General features: G+C 43.1%; 1 protein-coding gene across 2 annotated transcripts in view; it reads right to left on the bottom strand.

Annotated features, from left to right (window-relative positions):
• Nucleotides 1–1,461: 1,461 nt before the first annotated feature.
• LOC137375376 (D-beta-hydroxybutyrate dehydrogenase, mitochondrial-like) overlaps nucleotides 1,462–12,911 on the bottom strand; it is a 28,176-nt gene continuing 16,726 nt past the window's right edge. For both annotated transcript variants that reach the window (XM_068042475.1, XM_068042476.1), the window contains exons 4-5: nucleotides 7,777–7,929; nucleotides 1,462–2,294 (exon numbers count right to left, since the gene is read on the bottom strand). In XM_068042475.1, the coding sequence (XP_067898576.1) occupies nucleotides 1,825–2,294; nucleotides 7,777–7,929 (623 nt within the window). In that variant the 3' untranslated portion in view covers nucleotides 1,462–1,824. The remainder of the gene's footprint in view (nucleotides 2,295–7,776; nucleotides 7,930–12,911) is intronic.

The following is a 12,911-nucleotide window of genomic DNA, read 5'->3' as shown; positions in this document are numbered from 1 at the left end:
CCTTTTACTCTTAATATACTTATAGAATCTTTTAGGATTCTCGTTCATCTTATCTGCCAGGGAAATCTCATGGCCCCTTTTCACCCTCCTAATTTCCTTCTTAAGTGTAGTCCTACATCCTCTATACTCCGAGGGACTCACTTGATCTCAGCTGCCTATACCTGACATCTGCCTCCTTCTTTGTCCTGACCATACCCTCAATATCTCGTCAACCAAAGTTCCCTAAACTTGCCAGCCTTGCGCTTCCATCTAACAGGAACATGCCAGCCCTGAACCCTTCTTATCTCAAATTAAAAGCCTCCCACTCCCCAGACGTCTCTTTACCTGTAAACAGCCTCTCCCAATCAACTTTTGAGAGTTCCTGTCTGATGCCATCGAAATTAGCCTTCCCCCAATTTAGGACTTCAACCTGAGAACCAGTCCTATCCTTTTCCATAACTATCTTGAAGCTAACAGAGTTATGGTCACTGGTCCCAAAGTGCTCCCCCACTGACACATCAACCACCTGCCCAGCCTCATTTCCTAAGAGAAGGTAGAGTGTTGCCCCTTCTCTAGTAGGGCCATCCACATACTACTTCAGAAAATTATCCTGGACACACTTAGCAAATTCTTCCCCATCTGATCCCTTAGCACTAAAGGCAGTCCCAGTCAATATTAGGGAAGTTAAAATCACTTACTATTACAACCCTATAATTCCTGCACCCATCTGTGATTTCCCTACATATAGGCTCCTCCAATTCCCTCTGACTATTGGGGGGCCTATCGTATAATCCCATCAAAGTGATCACACCTTTCTTATTTCTAAGTTCTACCCATATGGCCTCACAGGACGTTCCCCCCGGGATATCCTCTCTAAGTACTGCCATGATGTCCTCCCTAATCAATAGTGCAACTCCCCCTCCTCTCTTACCTCCACCTCTGTCATGCTGGAAGCATCGGTACCCCGGAACATTGAGCTGCCAGTCCTGCCCATCCCTCAAACACGTTTCTGTAATAGCTATAATATCACAATCCCATGTACCGATCCATGCTCTGAGTTCATCTGCCTTACCTGTAACGCTTCTTGCAATAAAGTAAATGCAGTTTAGCCTACCAGACCTTCCACACTCCCTGTCCTGCCCCTGCCCGGCCTGCCTACTGGACTTCCACACAACTATAAATATGAGTATTTAAAATCCAAAATGCTATGTCATGCAGTGGGAGGATGGAAATTTGTACTCTGATCCTCCAGCTCCTTTTTCAAACTTGGGACTGGGAATAGGCCAAATGCTTACCACTTCTGCAGTGGTAGGAAGAATACGTTTTAACTCACCTCCCCATGGCCAGTTTTACAGCAACATTGGTAGGGGACTCTGAGAAGATCTTTAACAATCTCTCAGCTTTAACTGGCGAATTGAAGGGGAACCTACAACGGAGGAAGACAGGAAAGTAATAACAAAAATAAAAAAAGCAAAGAACTAATCATAGGAAAAATTTTTATTTAACATATAATCACACACACATAAAAATACTGAAGAACAAAGCACAATTTTTCCACAGTTGACTGCAATTAAAAAATAAACAGTGTTACAGAGTTCTTCAGTACGTTACCCTGTGACAAACAGATAATGTATTCAAGTGAAAAAATAATTACATTAGAACAAGTGCATACAAAACTTACAAAATAGAACTTTGATTAATTTTGTGCAGTTCCATTAAGTATCCTTGGGTTAGAGTAGTCGTTAGAGGAAGTGGCACTAGGCAATAAAAAGAGCAGGAAGCACAAGGAAAATGGCAGAACATGTTCGATAAGCAGATCATTCTGGCAATGCGGTTGCACGTTGGTTAATGTTTGTATAGCCAGTCAGTTATTGGAGCAGGTAAATGGGCAATGATGTGCAATCTAACCCACCAGTAGGCATTCATTGGTTCATAGCGACTGTATGGATATCTGGAAGTTAGTGCATCAGTGATAGCATCAATAATAAGAGACATGTCTTTTGAACTGCTGCTACAGAAAGATTTCATTACCATTGTCTGTCGATCAAAGTACGCCTTCCCGTAATCTTCATGTACAATTTCAGCAGCTTCATTCCACATTCTATCAGCTATACTTTCAACATGGTCACGAGTAAGGATGCCTGTGGCAGCTATATGGTTTCCCAGCTCAATAATGCTGACTTTAACACCCCAACGCTGTTGTTCATAGCGCAGGCAGTCTGAGAATGCCTCTATTCCATAATTTGAAATACAGTCAGCAGAGTGACTAGCCATGCTCATGCGTCCAAACATGCTGGCAACATTCACAACACGACCTGTGAAAAAAAAATGAAGAACTCTTATCGATTCAACAAAATTTGTACCTACCTAAAGTTTTTTTTTAAGTGAGTAACTAAACCCTTTTGTAGGCCAGATCTGGTCACATAAATGCTTTCAGGCCTTCATTACAGAATCCTAAAATTCTTAATGACATGCACCCATTTCATTCACATAATTCTGCAAGATTGCAAAATATAACTGAAAAAGCAATTATGTACAAATTATATTTTGAACCTCTTATTTTCTCATTCTTCTAGGTTCTCGTTATTTTTATTCTTAGTCATTATTTGCCCCTCTTTAATTTTAGTTGGTTTCCAGTTTCTATTTATCCATGGCATCCTAAAACCATTCGTAGTTTCCTTTTTTAAAAAAAAAATGGAATATACAGTAGTTATTCTATACCCTTGCAATCTCTTCTCAAACATCACACTGTTGATCTACAGTGCTGTGTGTCAATTTTTCCTTTCTCTTTACCTCAGCTAGTTCACTCCTCATTGTTCTAAAATTTGTCCTAATTCGATAGAAACATAGAAGATAGGAGGAGTAAGCAATTCGGAACTTTGGGTCTGCTCCGCATTCAAAAAAGATCATGGCTGATTGTCTAATTCAGTAACCTGTTCCCACTTTCTCCCCATATCCCTTGATCCCTTTGGCATTAATATATCCATCTCCTTCTTGAATATATTTAATGACTTGGTCTCCACTGCCTTCTGCAGTGGAGAATTCCACAGGTTCACCACCCTCTGAGTGATGAAATTTTTCCTCATCTCGGTTCTAAATGGCAAACTCCATATCCTGGGACAGTGACCCCTGGTTCTGGACTCCCCAGCCATCGGGAACATCCTCCCTGCATCTAGCCTGTCTAGTCCTGTTAGAATTTTATAGGTTTCTATGAAATCCCCTCTCATTCTTCTAAACTCTGGTGAATATAGACCTAGTCGACCCAATCTCTCCTCATACGTCAATCCTGCCATCCCAGGAATCAGCCGAGTAAATCTTCTTTGAACTCCCTCCATGGCAAGAACATCCTTCTTCAGATAAGGGGGTGCAAGGGTTACACGATGGATCAGGAAGAGTCCAAGTGGAAAGAGGTGACATAATCAAGTGTTCTAGTTTTTGTACTGACTTTTTCCCCTTTCTAGTTGGATCTTAACTCTGGTCATATTGTGGTCTCTACTCCAAGGTGTTCAACATTTAGTTCATTTACTTGATCTAATTCATTGCTCATAACCAGATCTAGCAATGCCTCCATCCTTATAGTCCTGCTAACATATGGCTTAAGGAAGGAGGCCTATACACATTTTATAAATTTCTTTCCCTTTTCTCTATTTACTACCTATAAGTCTCAATTATTGAGTTAATAATTCAAATCTCCATGAATAATAATTTTGTTTTCCCTACAAATTGCTCTAACCTAATTGCACATTACTTTTTCCATTTCCGTCCCACAATTTGGAAGTCAGTAATACACCTTATTAATATAACACCCTTTTTCATCTTTGAGCACCAAACATATTGAATCCTTTCTTGTCTAAGACAGCCCTCTCTATAATATGCATTCCCTCTTTTAGCAGTATTGCCACTCTGCCTCCTTTTATTTTTCTATATCCCTCCTGAATATATTTCAATATGCTTACTTAGCATTCTGTAGTTTGTAGTCAAGGGCAGGATTTTTGCCCGCAAATAGGGACAAGTACTGAATTGCTTGGTACGAAAATTAGCAACGGCCGTCGTGCAGGTTTGCTGTCACCATTCTGGCCGCCACGAGTTTACTCAAAGGTTGGGAGGGGGAAGGTGGGACCCGGCAACACGTCCGATTCAGATAATTGGCCAATTGATCTGTTAATGAGCTTTTCGATAGCTCGTCAAGGGTCAGTTTGGAATTTTTGTGGGGGCGCAAGAGTTACACGATGGATCAGGAAGAGTCCAAGTGGAAAGAGGTGACAAACTTTCTATGATTCTATGACAACACAGCAGGGAGCCAGTTATAGCTCTGCCATTCAATAGGTGGGCCTATAGAAGGGTGCATGGCTAAGAGGGGAACTCAGCCATACAGGTGCAATCAGCTGAGCAGATTTAGCAGAGCAAGTGGTCTGTGCACACTCAATCAGTGGCGGGGGGGCCGCGATCCTCCAGGGGTCATGGAGCCATCAGAGGGGACCTCCAGTAAGCTTAGTTAGTGCAGCTGACTGCAAGCAAGGCAGCAGCTGGACAACGGATTAAGGCACCAGCTTCAGCCAGAAGTGCCGAGTGGATGATCCATCTCAGCCTTCTCCTGAGGTCCCCAACATCACAAATACCAGTCTTCAGCCAATTTGATTCACTCCACGTGATATCAAGAAATGGCTGAAGGCACTGGATACAGCAAAGTCTATGGGCTCTGATAACATCCCGGCAGTAGTACTGAAGTCTTCTGCTCCAGAACTGACTGCAACGCTGGCCAAGCTGTTCCAGTACAGCTACAACACTGACATCTACCCAACAACATGAAAAATTGCCCAGCTATGTCCTGTCCACCAATAAAGTCCAATGCAGCCAATTACCGCCCAATCGGTCTACTTTCGATCATCAGCAAAGTGATGGAAGGTGTTGTCGACCGTGCTATCAAGCAGCACTTGCTTAGCAATAACCTGCTCACCGATGCTCATTTTGGGTTCTGCCAGGGCCACTCAGCTCCTGACCTCATTACAGCCAAAAATGGACAAAAGAGATGAGAGTGACTGCCCTTGACATCAAGGCAGCATCTGACCGAGTGTGGCAACAAGGAACGCTAGCAACATTAACGTCAGTGGAACTCAAAGGGGAAAACTCTCCACTGGTTGGAGTCATACCTAGCACAAAGGAAGATGGTTATGATTGTTGGAGACAGCTCCAGGACATTATTGCAAGAGTTCTGCAGGGTAGCATCCTAAGCCCAACCATCTTCAGCTGCTTAGTTCATGACCTTCGCTCCATCAGGTGGTCAGAAGTGGGGTGTTCACTGATGGTTTGTACGAGAGAATCTATCTCCCATTTACATTCAACAGCATTACCTCCTGGGGGTTACCGTTGACCAGAAACTGAAGCGGACCAGCCACATAAATACTGTGGCTACAAGAGCAGATCAGAGGCTGGGAATTCTGCAGTGAGTAACTCACCTCCTGACTCCCCAAAGTCTGTCCATCATCTACAAGGCGCACGTCAGGAGTGTGATGGAATACTCTCCATTTGCCTGGATGAGTGTGGCTCCAACAACACTGAGGAAGCTCGAAACCATCCAGGACAAAACTGCCCACTTGATCAACAGCCCATCCACAATATTCACTCCCTCCACCACTGACGCACAGTGGCAGCAGTGTGTAGCATCTACATGATACACCACAACAACTCACCATGCCTCCTTCAACAGCAACCTACAAACCCAAACTCTTCCACCTAGAAGGACAAGGGCAGCAGATGCATGGGAACACCACCATCTGCAAGTTCCCCTCCAAGCCACACACCATCCTGACTTAGAACTATGTCGCCATTCCTTCACTGCCGCTGGGTCAGAATCCTGGAACTCCTTCCCTAACAGCACTGTGGGTGTACCTGCACCACATGGACCAGTTCAGTGCAGCAGTTTAAGGCAGCGGCTCACCACCAACTTCTCAAGGGCAATTAATGATGGGCAATAAATGCAGGCCTAGCCAGCGATGCCCATGTCCCATGAAAGGATAAAAAAAACATGGAAAGATGTGCTAAAGTGCTTCACAGACACTAATTAGACAAAAAAAAAAAGTCAAGGAAAGGAGAAAAAAAGCATGGTCAAAGTAATGGATTTCAAAGGCATGCTTTAAAGGAGGAGAGATTGAGAAGCAGAGGGGTGAAGCGAGGGAATTCAAGATCATGGGACCTAAACAGCTGAAGGCATGTCTATCAAAGGTGGAACAATTGGAGGCCACAGTCAGAAGAGATAGTCCAGGGGTAATAGGCGGAAGAGGTCAGAGATAAGAAGGGCTAAGGCCGCCAAGGAATTTTAACAAGAGGTTGTGAACTTTTTTTTTTTTGAGTATTTGGGGGAAGAAGAGCCAATGTACGAAGCAAGGATCGGGTGATAAGTGAGCAGGACTTGATACAAAATTGCATATGGGCAGCAGGGTATTGAATGAGCAGAAGTTTACAGAGGGTAGAGTGTGGCAGGACAGCATTGGAGTCAAGTCTGGAGGAGACAAATATATAAATGGGGGAGGCAGCAACATAGTCAGGAACTTTGAAGAGGAAGGAGAAGTTGGAAATTGGCTGCTAGTTTGCAAAGACGAATGACTGAAGGTGGCATTTTTGATGCGAAGGGTAATGACAAGTTTTGAAAGCGAGAGCGACTGTGCCCGTGATGTACTCACATATCTGCTGACAATAGTCATCTTGTTATTTATTTTATATTATCCTCTATGTTGCATTCCGTTAGTCTGCTCTTACCACCACAAGCTTTTCCAGCTGAGAAAATATGCTGTCGAACTAATCCTTACTTTGGCAACCATAAGGAGATCGAAAAGAACAGGCCGCTGATTTTCAATTCCAACCTGCAGGAAGCAAACTCTGCCTGGGGCCTCCATCACTGAGACTGGGAATATGCCATCTGAACAATCACTAACACAAACTCACATTCTGTTACTCTATGCCAATTTACATCTGTCGCATTTTTGAATTCATTAAGAAATAGGCTTAGTGGCTCCTTTAATGAATTAGGGCCTGGAGCGTTTATCCAGCCAGAACTTAATTTCCAGGACTGCTTGCTGCGAAAATATATTTCACCCAGGAAGGTTATTTGAGTTCCCAAACTGCACTGCAAAATTGAGTGGCATGCAGTCGAGTGTTTGAAGTAGGACACAAGACTAACTACACCAAGAAATAAAGAGCTGAAGAGCATACCAGACAGGCCCAGCTGACCCACGGGCCATTACAGAAGACTTTACTGGTTACATGACTAGGATTTGCACAGTAGTTTACAGTTCATGATTTTCATACAGTTGAAAGGTAAAAGATCATCTGGCCACTACAGAGGAGTTCAGGAGACAGTCGTTGTGTCATTAAACCACCTCCGAAAAGGCAATCATCTTCTGAAATTTTTTTTTTTTTTTTTATTAAGAACAATGCAGCTGTAGCTAAGGTACAGTTCGTATTTCACAAACTATGGAAATCCAGTCTTACCTTTCAACATATTTTAGACTTCTTAAGTATAGGATTGGCATAAAGCTTTTAACTAGATATCCTCACTACTCTCATTTGTTAATTGACCAGGAAACATTGCCACAAGTTTTCTGAAAGAATGTAAAGATATCAAACTGGACTATAAATAGAGCCATGGCTAGAAAACTGACACAACATATACAGTAAAATAGTGAGAATTTAATTCCATCCATAGGCGAGGCCTTGTTAGGTCTTTAAATGAACTTTGTGTTCATGTCAAATTTCATATGATTGTCACTTGCTGACAATCTGGAACCCAGTTTTGCTCACCCTTGGCTCGCCGGATGAGGGGGAGGAAGGCCTTAGTTACCCGGACAGTTCCCCACAAGTTGACATCTGCAATTTCCTTGTAATGTGCCACACCTGTGAATTCCACTTCTCCAAAAGTTGAAGTGCCAGCGTTGTTCACCACGCCCCAGAGACCTGAACAAAGGACACAAAGCATTTGATCACTACAAGCTGTTCATGCATCACATTTATTACTCTCCATGTAATACACAACGGAAATTTAAGGAAAAGGCCATTTTCAAAACCCAATGAAGCCGATCTACAGTTCCATACCAATGTCAGCTGTAGCTCACTTTGTAGCACTCTTGCCTCTGTCACAAGTTTCTGGGTTCAAGTCCCCCTCCACTGCTTAATCACAAAAATCAAGGCCGACACTCCAGTGCAATACTGAGGGAGTGCTATGCTGCCAGAGGTGCCGTCTTTCAGATCAGACGTTAAACAAGGCCCCAGCTGCCAGCTCGGGTGGATGTAAAAGATCCCATGGCACTATTTTGCGAAGAGCAGGGGAGTTATCCCAGGTGTTCTGGCCAATAATTATCCCTAATCAACATCACAAAAGCAGAACACTATCACTTGCTGTTTGTGGGAGTTTGCTTGACAAATTGACTGCTGTGTTTCTTACACTGCAACGGCTGACTACACTTTAAAAGTACTTCATTGGCTGTAAAGTGGTTTGAGATGCCCAGTGGTTGTGTAAAAGTGCTATATAAATACAAGTCTCTCTAAAGCTTCTTGGCAAAAAAAAAGATTTTCATCATTGCTGACCAAATATAAATATCACCTTTGCTTGAACTCTCACATAATCTACGTACTGAGCAACATCTTACATTCCACTCCCTTCAGCACTACAAGAGAGTGTGGCAAAGGCTAAACATGGAGAAGTAAACAGAACTGGTGTTGGAACTTGGGGGCACAAAAGTGTTAGTTTATGGGAGCCCATTACTCAGCATGCCCCTTCCCACTCAGCCAATCAAGTTTTTACCACACCCAATGCACAATCTATCATACAACTAAATACTCAAACATTATAAAGAGGCTCTTAAATAATCTGCATCAGGAAATGAAAAAAGTGGAAAATGTGTCTGCAGGGCTGTTTCATTTTAAAACCTCTCACTTCATTGAACTATGACAGTGCCATATCTTCTGAATTGTTTTTAAGGCAGATCAATTTGGCAAGGACAGAATGTCACTAGCATCTGTTTTTAGGCTTCCACCACCTGGTGTTAGCATTTCAACACTGTCATTCCTGGAACGCCATTCCTGCTACTGTCAGCAGGTTCATCTCCACACAATAGCCCTGTGGAGATTGAGTTGGGGGGTGGGGGGCAGCGGAGTGGTTCTGCGAAAATTGGGGTGGGGGGGGAGGGGGGGCACATCGGGATGCTTCCCCGATGCATTCCCCCCGCCAGGGAACATACCTTGGATCAGGCAGATCACAGGATCGGCTGCCCACTCCACAGAGGCAGGCAGCCAACTATGCTTGTTAAGGACCCAATTAGGGGAAATTTTGCAGCAATGAAAAATTCCCATCGTCAGAGTGGACCCCGCTGCATGTGAAGAACACAAGCTCATTGGAGGACGCTCCCCTGTGACAGGCCAAGGGGCCACTGAAGCTGGAGGCACCTTGCCCTAATGATGGGGGCTGCGTGAATGAAAGGTCGCAATCGTAGCCGGGTCAGATCCTGTGCAGGGGTTTCCCTTCGATCCAGCTTTGGGAGGCTTCAGTGCAGCCCTTCTCTGTTGGCCAGCAAAGGTGCCTCCATGTTGAGGAGCCACTGTGGTCCCCGACCTGCCTCAGCAGCACCCACCTCTCCCTGTGGGGCTGCCAAGGTTCTAAAGCTGCCAGCCCGCTGACTGGACCTGCAGCATTCGGAGCTTGCCTACCATCCTTAATAGGACGGTGGAAGTGTGAAGGTGGCCAATTAGCAGGCTGCCTCCCGGCAGATTGCAATGCTGGTCTCCCTGCTGGCAAGTGTGGGATCAGGACCCCCATTTGGTCCCAATCTTGGTGCCCTGAAGCCCAGGGAAAAATCCAGCCCAATACTTCACTAGGGCATGTGGGAATTTGGTAGTTTACTGTACACATACATTCACTCTGTTCAACGCACACAAGCATCAATGACAGACTCCAAACATCCAGGAAATGTATCTGTCTATACATGTCTATAGATGCTGTAAGATTTCAAGGCCAGCTATTCATTGCCAACCTCCTGTCCATCAGTAGATCTTGTTCTACTCCAGTGTAGTGAAGGATATAACTGGAGTCAATCTTTGCACACTTTTATAACTATTTACAGCAACAATGGCATACTGGGGGAGATGGTAATGTCACTGAACTAGTAATCCAGAAGCCTAGGTTAATGCCCTGGAGACATGGGTTCGAATCCCACCATGCAGCTGGAGGAATTTAAATTCAATTAATGAATAAAAATCTGAAATTGAAAGCTAGTCTCAGTAATAGTTTCATGGCATCATCATCAATTGTCATAAAAACCCATCTGGTTCAGTAATGTCCTTTAGGGAAGGAAATCTGCTGTTCTTACTGGTTTTGCCTACATGTCACTCCAGACCCACAGCAATGTGATTGACTCTTAACTGTCCTCTGAAATGGCCTAGTAAGCAACTCAGTTGTCAAGAGCAATTAGGGATGGGCAACAAATGCTGGCCTTTCCAGCGACACTCACATCCCACGAAAGAATAAAAAAGACAACCAAGCACCTCCTAACCCAAGAACCACAGTTGTAGTGTGTGTGTATTTATACCTCTTTTGGATCAACTGGGAGGTTGTTAAAGAGGATCTAGGTGCCCCTTCTGAAAGATGCGTAACAAATGCATAACCAGTTTAACAAAAAACCCAAAAACTTTAAAGAAAACTTAGCTAATTGGACTAAAGTGACTTCCCAGAGGTGATGATGCACTCCAGTCCCCCCGGTGCCCACCAGTCATGGTATACTTAAATGTACTGAAGGGCACCACATGCTCCCTCTCCAAGGACACTGTGGGGCACAAGTGAATCCCCAGTTAATTTCCACCATCTACCTGCAATTAAACACAATTAACATGCAGTTAACAGATCTCCAGCACCCTGGGTTTCACAGCTGACTAAAGACAGTTCTGGAAGTGAATTGCAAAGTTTTCTTCAATTATAAATAAAGAGCATGCAGTGCAGAAGCCTACAAAAGGAGAAAAGTAAATGCATACAAACTTAAACGTATTAGTAGCAGATAGAAGTCTTTAGCATTTCTTTTTAATACTTCTCAACCCAACGATAAACTACCCTTAATCGTACTTTATGTGCTGGAATATTGTTATCTGTGTTAGCCAGGTGGCTGGCTTAGCTTGCAGGATGTTTTCATCACTAAGGATGAAGAATTGTTTGCCTGTACTTCATGGCACGCCACTGAAAAAAGTATCAGACAAAGCAATAAGAAAATGGGAAAATACAGAACAAGCGAGCTGAGATCTGTCATGATGGAGCACAACAGAACAGTTTCTTTACAATGGGAATTGCTAGGTGAGCAAAGACCAAGGTCCATCTAGTTCACCTTCTAACATCCTGGTGGTTGCATGATACAACAATAATGGAGTTTTTAACAAATTGTAGCAATCAATCTCTATCAAACGTCTACAACAGACCCAGATATAAGGCAGGGAAAATCCCAGTGGTGAAGAGCTTTGGGAACTATAGGTCCAAAGTTGCCTGCTCCTACCAAGCACACTACATTTATCACGTCATGTCTCAAACTACTCGCATACTGTATCCCAAAATGTTATCCAATTTGCAGCTGAATGAATCAATACTAATCATTGCCCTCGGGAGCCTATTCTGTACACTAACTATTGCGCACTGAAATATTGTTTCCACAGATTTGTTTTGAATTTACTCCCCTTCAAGTGCAGGCCTTTAAGTCCCACTGTTCTGGACAAGGTGAAATAGCTTGTAATGGTCTCTATTATCTAGTCCCTTTAGAATCTGAAAAACAGCAAACTTATCACCTCTCAGCCTTCTCATTTCCAGTAAGAAAATGCCCAATTTACCCAAGCCTCCTCATAAATCGAATCCTTCCAACTGGTTACTCCCTTTTTAAAATGAAATCACAGCAAAAAAATAAAGCCTCCTCCACTCACTGCCAGCCTTCCACATCGCTGTGTCATGCGAGTTTCGGAGGACTCCTCCAAAACCATGACATTATATGACCACATTTGTTGTAGGTAGAACCCAAAAGGAATATATTACACACTGTCCGAATATTGCTTGGCTGTTGAAGGAATGACATCAAAGAAGAAAAAGTGTCAGTCGGTCAATGAAAGGTTATCTATAATGAAATTTAATTTTAAAAATTCCAAGATATTCTGTATATGTATGCCTGTACTGGCACAAACCGTCAGCTTTCATTGGCAAGCCAAAACTTGACATGTGAACAATGAAATCTTACATCATTGAAGAATGCATCAGAAATAATACAGCCCACGCACTGTGGTCCAGATCTCTCCTAACTGACAGGAAAAAAACTGGACAAACTACATACTTCAGGCTAATATGCTTATTAAAATGTTAAATTATACACAAGCAATAATAATTCAGCACATTAAAATGAAACAACATAGCCCTTGATTCTCACTGTTACTTATAACAAAATAAGATTTTTTGAGATGTTTTTGAAGTACGTGCAATGGAATTGTGTGAACCGATCTAAAGAACTTGGGAAAGCTTACCATTTATCCCCAGATTCATGCCTACAAAACTGGCAATCATGAATCAGAACAGACACTATGTCAGGGGGTGCCATACATACTATGCTGACTGGTACCAAGATCCCGCATTTGCTTTAACCAGAAGGTGCTGATTCTAACACAATGTGCACCAGCTACCTTTTGAAAACAAGCTTATTTTTGATGGCCCAGCTATTAGCAACAATGATTTGATTGTCTTTCATTGAAGCAATACATACATTAACATGTAACTAGCCTGCTGTGCCTATCCAACCAATCTGAACCTTATCGTTAACAGACAACGACATGAACAGAATGAAGAACAGAAAAAAAAACAGCACTTCAGTGTCAAGTCGATACAGTTCATGCATTTTCTCCTTCACAAATACAACAGAAATCTCTCC

Source organism: Heterodontus francisci, chromosome 11, assembly GCF_036365525.1.
Source record: "Heterodontus francisci isolate sHetFra1 chromosome 11, sHetFra1.hap1, whole genome shotgun sequence".
In the NCBI taxonomy this organism is placed as follows: domain Eukaryota; kingdom Metazoa; phylum Chordata; class Chondrichthyes; order Heterodontiformes; family Heterodontidae; genus Heterodontus; species Heterodontus francisci.
This window is presented reverse-complemented; position numbering and strand designations above follow the sequence as displayed.